The sequence below is a fragment of the Gobio gobio genome (assembly GCF_949357685.1).
Source record: "Gobio gobio genome assembly, chromosome: 22".
Taxonomy (NCBI): Eukaryota; Metazoa; Chordata; class Actinopteri; order Cypriniformes; family Gobionidae; genus Gobio; species Gobio gobio.
Window position 1 is genome coordinate 3,193,232 of NC_137118.1, and position 13,934 is coordinate 3,207,165.

Genomic DNA, 13,934 nt, shown 5'->3' on the forward strand with positions numbered 1-13,934 from the left:
TCCATCCATCCATCCGTCCATCCATCCATCTATCTATCCATCCGTCCATCCATCCATCCATCCGTCCATCCATCCATCCATCCATCCATCCGTCTATCCATCCGTCCATCCATCCATCCATCCGTCCATCTATCCATCCATCCATCCGTCTATCCATCCATCCGTCCATCCATCCATGCCTACGTTTTTTGCCAACTTAAAAGTTTGTCAACAAACTTTTTATGTGTATTAACTCTAGATACCCATGTTAAAGATGCACTGATTTCCTCCCATACCATAGCTGGGTCTTTCCCACACCAGGGGCCCCACAGATCTCCGTGGTCTTCCCCACAGGCACCCCCCCTCCGAGGGCCTCATCCAGGCGCGAGCAGAAGGTCAGGACGCTCCCCAGAGTCTGCTCCTGGTGCAGCAGGTCCAGGGCTGTTAGGCTCTCCGAGGGCGCCCTCTGCTGGTGAGGCTGGGCATCGGCCCTCAGCATCTGCAGCACCTCCACTGCCTCCTCTTGGGATATTCCTGCCTCTGTGGGCGACACAAGCATGGCTTTCTGGGCATCTCTGTAACTACTGTGAGGCTATAAAAGACTATAGTGATATAAATACCTTTGCAGAGCTGAAGAGGACGCATGTCAATCAAATCTGACGCCACTTGGAAACCCGCATTGATGAGTTTGACCTTCACTGAGGGCGCCAGGGGGAGGCTGGGCACAGTCCTGTGCATTTCAACACTAGCTTTGACAATGATAAAAACAACAACAACAACAACAACAACAACAAAAACCGTTTTAGACACGTAACGCGGAAAATCTACTCTTTGCTAGATACACTATCGATAGAATATTTTCGCTAAATGAAAATAAATATAAACCATTAAAAGATAAACATACGAGGACTTATGTATCTTAATATATAACGTTATATATTTTTCTTCCGTTTGATACTCCCTCCAAAACAAGAGACGACACTGTATGGGAAAACGCTCTTCAAAATAAAAGTCCCCAGACGCCATTTACACTTTTTTTTTAATGCAAAAAGATACAGAGATGACATTTTTATAATACACAAGTTTGTAATACAATACACAAAATGTATCAATAATATGTTCAATGTCATCAGAATATAAAGGCTAGAACAAATTATTTAAAGATTAAGGTAAAAGAAGAAGAATAGGAAAGATAGAAAAAAAGGACATGAGGGTAAGATAATTATACATCACTTGGGTTATACAGATTAAAGTCATTACAAATTGACATCGTTTTACTTGCTTTCTTATTTACAGAGGATGAAATAGTGTTAAGATATATCTTAAATTCTTTCAAAAAGACACACACAAAAAAAAATTTGTTGGTGAATTTACATTTGTGGATATACAATTTACAAAGAAAATATATTAAATTTATAACAAAGTAAGCATTACTTTTAGTAGAGTCACAACCATAGTGACCGAAAATAATGTCTTTAAAAGTTATGGATATGCCTTGCTGGATATTATCATTAATAAAAGCCTCAATATTTCTCCAAAGTTGTTTAGTATAATAACACGACCAAAATAAATGATAAACAGTTTCTGTGCCCATTTACACATTTGTAGGTTAAAGTGCTGAATATAAATTACTCGTGTAATTTCTGTCGTAATGGGATATATTTGCATTTATTTATTTACATATATTATGGAAATATTTGGATTGACTAAATGTAATTTTACAACTTGAGTGGGAGTGCAAGGAAAAAGCATATATTATATATATGATATTTTTTTAACACATATTTGACTTTTATTTTCTTATTTTAAAGTATTTTATTTGTGTGTTCTTGTATAGCGCTTTGAGATACAAATTTTAAAGGTGCTATATAAAATACAATTTTATTATTTGTAATTTTATTGGAAAAGTTCCATATGCATACAATTAAATGGTTTGGCTTCAAAAAAATGGGTGTTTATTATTTTTTATTTATTTTCATACATACATACCAACAGTACGATTGTAGCACGTAATAACATGAATAAATATAATTCATTAATTCAAATATAATGATCAACATTTATTATTATCTTTTATTTTTACATTTGCATTACTTTATTGTTTGAATCATTTAAATACTTATTATACTTTGTAAAACGTAATAAAAAAAACGAATGTTGACAAGAATGCATAAACACTTATTTTTTTTAATTAAATGTTACTAGCACAATAATGTCCTCCATTTCTTACTAATATAGTTCTTATTTTTATTTTTTTATTGGATTTATCACAGATATAATCACAAATGTAAACAACCCTTTTGACAACAACATAAATCATACAAAAATAAAAAGATCAATGCAAAACAAAATGGATAGAGGGCCAGGGGTAATATAAATTACACTATATAAAATAGAGGTATCTCAAGAGGCACTTATTAGCAAAATATAGTTCTTATTTTAGCTAGAAAACAATGCGAACCGACGTTTGTGATTATAAAACGCCAAAACTAAACGGTCCCTTATCCCGCCCTGTACATGTGATGTATGTTTACAAAATAAAAGTACCCCATCGCAAGAAAAAAATAATGCGCGTCGACATTTCCAACCTCAGGTAAACATGTTCTATCAGCTCCTCTTTGAGTCTTAAATTACATTTGATTTTCATAACTATATTGTTAAGTCCATATTCGATCATAACGTCGATTCTAGGCTGTTGACTCGGTGTAAAGTGGCGCTTTTTAGTAGTGATGGGCAGACCGAGGCTTCGTGAAGCACTGAAGCAGTTGAAGCAAATGTGTCATATTGTTTCGAAGCTTCGAATCAATCTGACACCCGTCTCTACGGCGCCATCTAGTGGTCACTTCCATGTGTTGATCTGAAATACCTTGACAATGATCCATGTAAAAAAAAATTGTTTTTAACATCTGTCTGACAAGTACATGATCTTGGTTTTGTAACCTGTAGCCTCGTCATTGTAAAGAACTATATATATATTTGTTTGTTATACAAAATGAACATTAATAAAATAAATAAAGCCACAATGTGTCACAGTTGTCACAAAACATTTTTATTCAAAAATATGAATTGCTCTGCTGTTGAAGGACTCAGCTGACTTCTTTTTTTACATATAATTTCTCCAGCCTTTGAAAAAATCCTCTCACAAGGGACACTTGTTGCTGGCATGCACAAATATTTTTGGATGATGTAAATACATGGATGATGTATTGTTGCAGAAGGCTAGCTGCCTATCACAATACACACATCTCACTTTATTTGGTGCTTCCAAATGGAAATGCTCCCACACCACAGATGTACGGCATCTCTTGCGTGCAGCCTCCATTTTTATATATTCAATTAATATATCTATCTATATATCACCTATGAATCTATATCTATATAATTCTATATATCTAACTTATGCTGTGCTATCTATCTGTCACTATCTAACTTAGCCTATATGAATGTGTCACTATATCTATACTATATGTCACTGTCTATACCTATCAGTCAATATATCTAATTTAAATCTAGCCTAAATATAACTAACCAAAGCGCACTATAAATCTCACTGCTATCACAAAATCACTGCTATCACAAAATCACTCTCCTCTCACAAAAACCCACGAGGTGAAGATGGATTTACTTCACTTTTAAACTGTGGTGAATTAGGTTTACAGATGTGTGACTGTGTGGCTTGTTCCCGCCCCCTTTAATCAACGCAGTTTCGGAAGGCGCCACCTGATGAAACACTTTGAAGCTTCATTTAGCCATAGTCACGTGACATGGGTGTTTCGAATCACAGTTCGGAGCAGTGTTTCGAAACATCTGCGCTTCGGGATCTCGGCAAAGCCCCGAAACGTCTGTTTCGCGTCTGCCATCCCTACTTTTTAGAAGCAGAACAGCGGAAGGTGTTCATCTCCGTGTCTGTTTTTGTTTCTGACACATTTGAGGTGGGATGAAATGAACTGCTCTTGTGTTAACAGCTGTGGAACCGTGTTATAGAGCGCCATGAACTGTCGATCCGAGGTCCTGGAGGTGTCGGTGGAGGGCAGGCAGGTGGACGAGGCCATGCTCGGCCTCCTGCACACGATCCTCCTGCACCGGAGCACGGGGAAGTTTCACTATAAGAAGGAAGGCACGTACTCCATCGGCACGGTGGGGTCTGAAGACGTGGACTGCGACTTCATCGACTTCACCTTCGTGCGAGTGTCCTCTGATGAGCTGGACAGGGTTATCCGGAAAGCGGTGGCCGAATTTAAGGTATTTTGATCACAGCTCTTAAAGGGACAGTTCACCCAAAAATGAAAATTCTGTCATTTACTCACCCTCACGTTGTTCCAAACCTGTATGAGATTGTTTCTTCTGCTGAACACAAAAGAAGATATTTTTGTAACATGTGTTACCAAACAGTTGAGCCCCATTGACTTCCATAGTGTTGTAAAATCGATTAATCGCATCTAACATAAGTCTGTGTTTACACAATTTGTGTGTGTTTATATATTGTGTATACACACAAAAAAAAATGTATACTAGGGCTGACAATCGATTAATGTTTTTGCTATTGTAATTTCAGTTACTCTCCAAATTAATGTAGAAACTACTTAAAACCCCTTAACTGTTTTAATCGCCTTTTTTCATATCATATATTTAAGTAATTATCACAAATTAGGTATCATTTGAAAGCTTACAAACTCAAAATTCATCCTGTGAAAACCGTTTTGAAATCGGACATTGTGTTGCCATGGAAACGTTACTCTAAATTATTCTAGTGGGCGCTGTCATGTTTCATATTTCAACAATTATTTTAACTACTTTATATTCAAAATCTTTTCCAATCTTGACAAAACGCATATTGTCGGAAAGGTCTGAGTCTCAAGGGTCCATATTTGGTGACTGTTTTGTGATGGAAGTAATATTTGGACAGAAATTTACAGGAAAATGCATCAAAACAACAATAAATGGAATTTGAATGACACCCGGTGGCTATTTTTGGAACAGCACCCTAAACAAAATCTCATGGGGACTTCAATTTTTGTGATATCAACTTCAAATTTGGAACACAAATTGGTTAGACATATGGCTTTGATTTTATAGTAATTTTAGAGTAAATTCTTTTTTGTAAAATATATATTTTATATGAAATAAAAAATATTTAGTACAGTATTTTTCATTTACAGTAATTTTAAACTTCCATAACTATTTCATACTTTCATATTTTGAATTGCTTTCACTTCAGCAATAATCTGCAGAATGTCGTCTTTAAAACGAGACCAAACTTTGGTCTATATTCCAAAGCATTCTTGAATTACAGCCCTTTAAGTTTGGATAGTGCATTTTCATGTGTATTCTCAAAAAGGGGGGTGACAGTCAAAGGGTTAAAGCGAGTATATTTTAAATGTTTGTTGTAATGGCATCTTTTTATGAATGAAGGCCATGATAGACATTCAACATTACAGGATCATTGAAAGATATCAATTTCAACATTTATTAGGCTTTAACAAAATAACAGTGAACTTAAAACAATCTTCACATAAACCCATTATAATAAATGCCATATTTACCTGTGGCCTTCATATAATATACAACAATTTAATAAAGTAATCATACACTTTACACTTTATAAATTATAAATTTAAATCTAGATTATTCCCTATTAAAGCTGCAGTTTTCTGTTTCTTTGATGAACATTAATGACACAATCACAGCGTCTGGTTTATTAGGCTGCTGTCACTTTAAGATCTGCCGCTGACGAACATGACGCGCTGTCATCTCATTTCCTCACAATTCTTAAGTTCATTTAAGACGTTATTTAACTCATTTAAGACTCTCTTATGAGGATATGAGACAAAACTGGCATAATTCTGTGTCTTATTGTTCGTTCAAGCGTGAAACCCGATACTGGTGCGCGTATCGAGTTAAACTAAAAATGTATCGAATTTTCACAGCACTAATTCATATATATATATATATATTAGTAGTATAGTGTATATATATATTATGTTAGATGAGATTTAATCGATTTTACAGCACTATTTTGAAGCATGTCGATAAAGTATACAGTTGTGTTTTCCCCTCATACTATGGACGTCAATGGCTACCGTCAATGCTCTGGTTAACAATATTCTTCAAAATATCTTCTTTTGTGATTCAGACAGGTTTGGAACAACTTGAGGGTGAGTAACCAATAACAGAAATAAAATTTTGGTGTGAACTGTCCCTTTAACTTCTATTATTTATGCTTTTTTTGACTATAGGTGCTTTATGTGAAAGTTGTACTATGGTAAAACCATGTTTGGACATGCATAATGGCAGGACCATGATATTCTTTGAAGTAACTTTGAGTATCATAGTATTACTTTACTTCACACACTTTTTTGACGTGTAATACATATTTAGTCAAATCTGTATGTTCATAAGAGTTCAATTAAAATGTCATTTTCAGGGTTCCCACGCTTCTTGAAAGTTCTTGAATTTCAGACACATGGATTCAAGGCCTGGAAAGTGCTTGAATGAAGCGTGAACTGTATTTTGTTAGAGTAGCGTGTGCTATTACAAACATTGGCCTTCATGCGCAGCCAAAGCCAGAACAAAACAGCATTACGGGAGGAAGATATTTCAATATATTTCTGCTGTTCCATAAGCACCATCTACTGTCAAAAGCTCAATCCGGACGGTAATTGTTTCTCGTGGGGTCATAAGGTATTTTCATCATTGTCAGGGGCTAGTCAGTGATTTTATTGCCGCCCGAATCCAGAATGTCAGTGTTTTTCTCCCACCACCCGCGTAAAAATCCCTGTCCGAGTGTGGTAATTCAATTGCCGTCTGAATCTACAGATGAGATCACTTCAAAATTCCCTGTTTATATCCTTTTTGACCCCTGCAGGCCACCGTACGGTTGCGCTTCGCTGAAATTTGGATGCATTTTAAAGATCTAGTCTTTCATTACTGAAATGCTGGCGAGTATTTACAAGAGCAATATTTCAACAGCGCTCAAAAAATAAAAAGAAGAAAAGCATGTAAACATTTGAATTGGGCCGTTATTACGCCAGCATTTATATCTGTTAAATATAATATATGTGCAGGTATTAAAAGCCTTCAAATGGATTTTTAAAAAGGTACAGGTGATTTAATAAATAATTTTGCATATTTTAAATGCCTAACAATTAACTTGTCCATATCTTTTCATTTAATTGGAAAATTCATGTATACAATGTTATCTCTATATTTTGATGTTTTAATTAAGTAACGATTTATAAAAAACTAAACTAAAACTAGTGTGAAATAAATGTTAAAAGCAGGAATAAGAGCTGCATCTTGTACACCAGCCTCTTTCCTCATTGGATTTTGTCTGGACATTTTTCCTCATTGGAAATTGTATTTTAGTTGTCAGTATAAGCCTTAGCGTTACTGCATTAATGATAGACACAGGTACAGTTGGTGTTTGATATATTGGCAGTAACACACACACCTTTAACGTATTTATTGTGCTTGAAGGTGCTTTAAAAAGTCCTTGAATCTGGTGTTCATGAAAGAGTGGAAACCCCGCATTTTACTCCCCCACTAAAAGCTACATACAAATAAAACTTGCACTTTTTGTAACCACAACCTTATTTTCTACCCAGGATGCTCTAGGCAATTCTGGAAGTGATGGCATGGGTCAGATCTCTGTGGAGTTCTACCAGAAGAAGAAGTCCCGCTGGCCCTTTTCGGACGAATGCATCCCTTGGGAGGTCTGGAGCATTAAGGTGAATGTGGTGAACCTGGCCAATGAGCAGGAGCGGCAGATCTGCCGGGAGAAAGTCGGCGAGAAGCTCGGCGAGAAAGTCATCAACATCGTGGAGGTGATCAACCGGCACGAGTATCTCCCCAAGATGCCCACGCAGTCAGAGGTGGACAATGTGTTCGATACGAGTTTGAAGGACGTCCAGCCGTATCTGTACAAGATCACGTACCAGATCACCGACTCTCTGGGCACGTCTGTGAGCACAACCATGAGGCGGCTGATCAAAGACACGCTGGCGCTGTAAACCGAGTGTTCGTGAAGCTGCCGGGGCCTAATGGACATTTATCATCATCTTGTACAAAAGATAGAATAATCACATGACATTAGTGGGATTTAATATATAAATTCACTACACTTTTCCTGTATAATAATGCTATTCCACATCTTTAAAAGGTTAGTTCACCCAAAAATTAAAATTCTGTCATTAATTACTCACCCTCATGTGGTTGGACACCCGTCAGACCTCCGTTCATCTTCAGACACAAATGAAGATATTTTAGTGGAAATCTGATGGTTCTGAAAGGCCTCCATTGGCTCAATGCACTTTTCACTCTCAAGACCCTTAAAAGACACTAAAGACGTCGTTACAAAGTCCATCTCACTACAGTGGCTCTACAATAACTTTATGAAGCGGCGAGAATAATTTTTGTGCGCAAAAAAACCCTAAATAACGACTTACATAGTGATGACGATTTCAAAACAAGGCATCATGAAGCTTCGAAGCGTTATGAATCAGTGAGTCGATTCAGCGGTTTGAATCGCCAAATTTCAGCAGTTTGACACGCGATCCGAATCATGATTCGACTCACTGATTCATAACGCTTCGAAGCTTCATGATGCCGTGTTTTGAAATCGTCATCACTATATAAGTCGTTATTTAGGGTTTTTTTGCGCACAAAAACTATTCTCGTCGCTTCATAGTTATTTTAGAACCACTGTAGTGAGATGGACTTTGTAACGACGTCTTTAGTGTCTTTTAAGGGTCTTGAGAGTGTAAAGTGCATTGAGCCAATGGAGGCCTTTCACAGCATCAGATTTACACTAAAATATCTTCATTTGTGTCTGAAGATGAACGGAGGTCTGACGGGTGTCCAACGACATGAGGGTAAGTAATTAATGACAGAATTTACATTTTTGGGTGAACTAACCCTTTAAACTAATTCAAACAAGCGTCTAATTCAGTTACTTTTGTTTTTAAGAAATCTAATTATGCACCCTAAATTATATTGTTTTTTTGTTACCATGATAAAAACATTTAAGAGCATCGTGTGTTCGTGTGCTTTCTTGAAAAATGCAATGTGTGGGAATTCACTTCAATTCAAAGTCTTTTAAAGGGGTCATGAAGTGAGAAATCAAATTTTCCTTGAGCTTTGGACATATAAGAGGTCATCATACTATAAGTGTATTGTGTGAATGAGCCTTTAATAGATGGTGAAAGAGCGCCTCTGCAGAAGAAGATCAACGCCCACTTCATCATCACAGCTTTGGCCCCGCCCACTGGAGTGTTAGTGAGATGACGAGGAGAGACGAACTGACTAAAAATAACACGAGCTTCCAAAGGATCCTAATGCTAGGAATGAGCTGATTTATTCTCAACAATGTGAACTTCTCAGTTGAGCATTATTTATTTGTGTTCGCTACATTTCACTGTGGATTCTTTTGGAAATCAGTCGCAGACTTTTACGATATGGACTGGACAGTAACGCCACAACATGTGAGTAACCGTGTTCATTCTAATGGCTGATCTGAGACCTGTGATTTCTGATATAATGATTCATGTACAGTCGCATGTTCTTTGTGTGTCAGTAAATCAAACCAGTGACTAAACGCTCAACTTCACATCGTTTCTCTTAGTAGATGAAAATAATCTGTTATTTAAACTGATTCAATTATATATAGAAAGCCATCAAAGAACGCTCCCTTTACAATCACGAGCTGTTCAATTCGTTCAAATGCTGACCATCTTACTGAGTGAGTCATTGAGTCGATTCGCTCAAACGCTGACTGTCTTTCTGAGTGAGTCATTAAGTCGATTCGCTCAAACGCTGACTGTCTTACTGAGTGAGTCATTGAGTCAATTCGCTCAAACGCTGACTGTCTTACTGAGTGAGTCATTGAGTCGATTCGCTCAAATGCTGACTGTCTTACTGAGTGAGTCATTGAGTCGATTTGTTCAAATTCTGACCGTCTTAATGAGTGAGTCATTGAGTCTATTCATTCAAACACTGACCGTCTTAATGAGTGAGTCATTGAGTCTATTCGTTCAAACACTGACCGTCTTACTGAGTGAGTCATTGAGTCTATTCGTTCAAATTCTGACTGTCTTAATGAGTGAGTCATTGAGTCTATTCGTTTAAACACTGACCGTCTTACTGAGTGAGTCATTGAGTCGATTCGCTCAAATGCTGACCGTCTTAATGAGTGAGTCATTGAGTCGATTCGTTAAAATGCCGACCGTCTTATGAGTCAATCAAACTGTTTATCAATGACTGAGTTCTGGACTCCCGTAATAATCAGCAGCCAATCACAGCAGTGGGCGTTTAGACTAAAGTCTCACAGCAGCCAATCACAGCAGTGGGCGTTTACACTGAAGTCTCACAGCAGCCAATCACAGCAGTGGGCGTTTACACTCAAGTCTCACAGCAGCCAATCACAGCAGTGGGCGTTTAGACTAAAGTCTCACAGCAGACACGCCCCTTCAAACAGAGCGTTCAAATCAGAGTAGAAAAAAAAAGCCTTTTATTTCTAAATGATGACTATTTTGATGTAAAAATCATACTAACATTATAAGTGCACCACAGGAAGCATTTTAAAACAATGCAGTTCATGACCCCTTTAAAGCCTGTTCTTAATTGGATTTCTTCCCACATTTAAATATTTGTATTTTTCACAATAAAAAAAAAAAATAGAAAACCGAAACGTTTCATATCACAAAACCGACACGATGTCCAAATCACGGTAGATGACAAACACAAGTTCAGTTACACAGTATTGATATTTATTTTATAAAGCAAGCACAGAAAACAGTAGAAAATGCTTTAACACAAAAACTGATACAGTTTTTAAAGCCACATTAGAACAATTCAAGTGCTTACAAATATTAGTTATTGCAGTGATACCACAGGAATACCAAAAGAGATATAATTTTCAGAAAACGGAGAAAAGACCATAAAATTGTGTTTCTGTTCTGTCATCACTATTCATTCAATGTCATACAATCAATCTTTCAAAGAAACCGGGACACATGTTGATCTGCTCTTATGATTTAATAACTCTCAACCCTAAACAGAAAGCGGACGTTTAGTGTTGTGTAATACTGGGGACATCAGGGATGTAAATCCTGAGAAAGTTCATTAAACAATACCTTTTGTAGGGGGTGGGATAAGATCAAAAGGAATGCATTACCGTTTTATCCATCAAAATATAGAGTAAATGACAGTAGCAGAAGGAAAATGCAAAGAGCAAGCAACATATTTATATTTTGTGCTTAACAAAAGGCCACAAGCTTGCCAAGCCAAACATCCCCTAATGTAAGGGAAGAAGACTTCTCCTTAATATTTCAAATAAGCGCTAAATTACTGCTTTTGTGCTTTAAGATTTTAAGATTAAAGATCTTCTCTGGGTCATCCGGTCACAGAAAAGGTCCACTGAACATGAGGAATGTCCAACCATTCAACATCATTGCATCAAGACTTCATTAATCACTGAGTACTGGGTTCTGGTAAGTTGAGCTCACGCTATGTTAGAGCTCACAATGTACTGATACAGTACTGATACAGTGCTCAAACTTCATCTCTACACATTTATGGGAAGCAATTCCCACATATACTGCATTTCCTGTACAACAAAACGTATTAGAAGATCCACATTGCAGGCGCACACTATAAACTGCTTAAAGCACGTCACTCCAAACCTGCTAATTGTACACATAAAGCCTTCTATTTGTTCAATACAATCACTGAATATAATCCACGAAAATGGCAAAACACATTAAAAATACAACTTAACTAGCAATGCTGAAATTAAATTATAAACATGTCGGCTTCACCTCGGTCAATGTTTGATATATATCATTTGAGTCTGCTTAAGGTTTGCTCTTTATATCTTAAATGATCAAAGTAATAATTCAATGTTATATATATTGGAAACATGATGATTTTTGGGTGAACTATCCCTTTAATAGCTCTCTAGCATAGGCAGGGCTGGATTGTGCATGTGACATAAATATCTAATAGTTTTATTCCTAAATAGTTATTTTTCCATAACTTAAATTATGGGGCAATAAAACAACAAAGCTATCGTTTAGGCAGGGCTCAACATTAAGCCTGTTCACACGCTTGTCCGGAAATGTTTATAATTTTTTTGTGTTGTAAATATAGTTTATTCTGAAGCAATATTCTTTCTAATCAGCTTTGATTAATTTAAATCTGCATATTTGTGATATTTTTACCTTTTATAAAGGGCATTAAATATAGGCTATGCTTCAGCTTTAATTTGATATTCATAAATTTGACCAATACATTAAATTAGAATAAAAGACACTATACACTAAAAGATTACAACTGCATTAAATGATGTTATGAGACGGTCAGTGTTTGAATGAACAGTCTAACTGAGTGAGTCATTGAGTCGATTCGTTCAAACGCTGACCGTCTTACTGAGTGAGTCATTGAGTCGATTCGTTCAAACGCTGACCGTCTTAACGAGTGAGTCATTGAGTCAAATCGTTCAAATGCTGACCGTCTTAATGAGTGAGCCACTGAGTCGATTCGCTCTAACGCTGACCGTCTTAATGAGCGAGTCATTGAGTCAATTCGTTCAAACGCTGACGGTCTTACTGAGTGAGTCATTGAGTCGATTCGTTCAAATGCTGACCATCTTACTGAGTGAGATATTGAGTCGGTTCATTAAAATGCTGACCGTCTTACTGAGTGAGTCATTGAGTCAATTCGTTCAAACGCTGACGGTCTTACTGAGTGAGTCATTGAGTCGATTCGTTCAAACGGCTGATTCATTCAGTAACACACTGTTGCTGTGAGATGCGTTATGGTTCTGCTGTGATCTTTGGAACTATTTTCGCTGCTGAAATCAAACAAAAACACTCAATATTGCATCTAAAATGTAAGTGACTTAATGTTAATGATTTGTTTATGAAACGGTCACATGAAATCAGTGTCACATTTTCAATCCTGATGGTATTCGGCACTCTTGGTCGTGTGATGTTGCTTAACTGTATCATATGTTGTGATTAAAAAAAACTAAATTTTTAGTTTTTTAACCGTGTGTTTACGGAGTTTCTCTGTGTGACCTGCGCTCATTTGTTTTCGATTTCTCCTCGAGAGGCTGCGCGAGCGTCAACGGCGGCACACTACGTTATTTATTATTATCCACTATCGATCGCCACTTACACTAAATGCAGAATCGTCGAGTTTTGGTGATTCCCTAGATTGTTTTTGGCGTTTTAATCAGGCTACTTACCCGGTTGGGCAAGTAAAATTCTCTTCCCCGGACAAGCCTTAATGTCGAGCCCTGGTTTAGGGTTTTGTTTTGGATGTGACAGATCTATCTTTTCTAACTAAAGAGCCATGTCTACACCAGTCTGTGCTTTTAATAGAGAACAACGTTTATTTGGAATTGCTTGAAAGTGCTAAATAACAGCATAAAGGCCACTAAAACAAGAGAGGTGCGTAATAACCCAAAAAAATTATTGTTTGCAATAATTCAAAGAAAGTCATTTAGAAGAGTTCTTAAGGTGAAAGGAACCTGTTTCATTTATAACAGTCTTTTTTGATCACTGAACAATAAACTTAAAATAATAAGGTAAGTGCTTTAGAAAACAAGAAGACTCTTGGCATGCAATCCAAGATGCATTCTGAATACTGTTTATTGAAGTATGATTAAACGCTATTAATAAATCCCTGGGTTTTGGCTGCACCTGTGTCCCAAAGTAAATCATGTTTAAAAGGAGCCAAGTTAGTCCATTCCCGATGGTTAAAGGAACACTCGAATTTTTTTGAAAATAGGCTCATTTTACAAGTTAAATAGTTGAGTTACCGTTTTTGAATCCATTCAGCCGATCTTTGTATCTGGCGGTAGCACTTTTAGCATAGCTTAGCATACATCATTGATTCTGATCAGTCCATTAGCATCTCATTCAAAAAATGACCAAAGACACTTTCAATATTTTTCC

At 36.8% G+C, this 13,934-nt stretch overlaps 2 protein-coding genes across 4 annotated transcripts in view; one reads left to right on the forward strand and one right to left on the reverse strand.

Annotated features, from left to right (window-relative positions):
• Nucleotides 1-966, reverse strand: part of rad51c (RAD51 paralog C) — a 12,366-nt gene extending 11,400 nt beyond the window's left edge. Inside the window, exons 1-2 of the mRNA XM_079804227.1 lie at nt 600-966; nt 276-519 (exon numbers count right to left, since the gene is read on the reverse strand). Coding sequence (XP_079660353.1) covers nt 276-519; nt 600-717 — 362 coding nt within the window. The 5' untranslated portion in view covers nt 718-966. The remainder of the gene's footprint in view (nt 1-275; nt 520-599) is intronic.
• A 1,524-nt stretch (nt 967-2,490) lies between these two features.
• On the forward strand, nt 2,491-9,002 carry atg101 (autophagy related 101). Of its 3 annotated transcripts, XR_013815513.1 has the most exons (4): nt 2,491-2,572; nt 3,945-4,221; nt 7,584-8,164; nt 8,823-9,002. XR_013815513.1 is itself a non-coding variant. In XM_079803848.1 (3 exons), exons 2-3 carry the CDS (start codon nt 3,970-3,972, stop codon nt 7,986-7,988), a joined length of 657 nt encoding a protein of 218 aa, XP_079659974.1. In that variant the 5' UTR covers nt 2,491-2,572; nt 3,945-3,969; the 3' UTR covers nt 7,989-8,202. The 3 variants fall into 3 exon arrangements, 2 of the variants coding, with proteins under 2 accessions (XP_079659974.1, XP_079659975.1); XM_079803848.1 differs by lacking the exon at nt 8,823-9,002 and having other exon boundaries at nt 7,584-8,202; XM_079803849.1 differs by lacking the exon at nt 8,823-9,002 and having other exon boundaries at nt 2,545-2,572; nt 3,964-4,221; nt 7,584-8,202.
• The last annotated feature ends 4,932 nt before the right edge of the window (nt 9,003-13,934 follow it).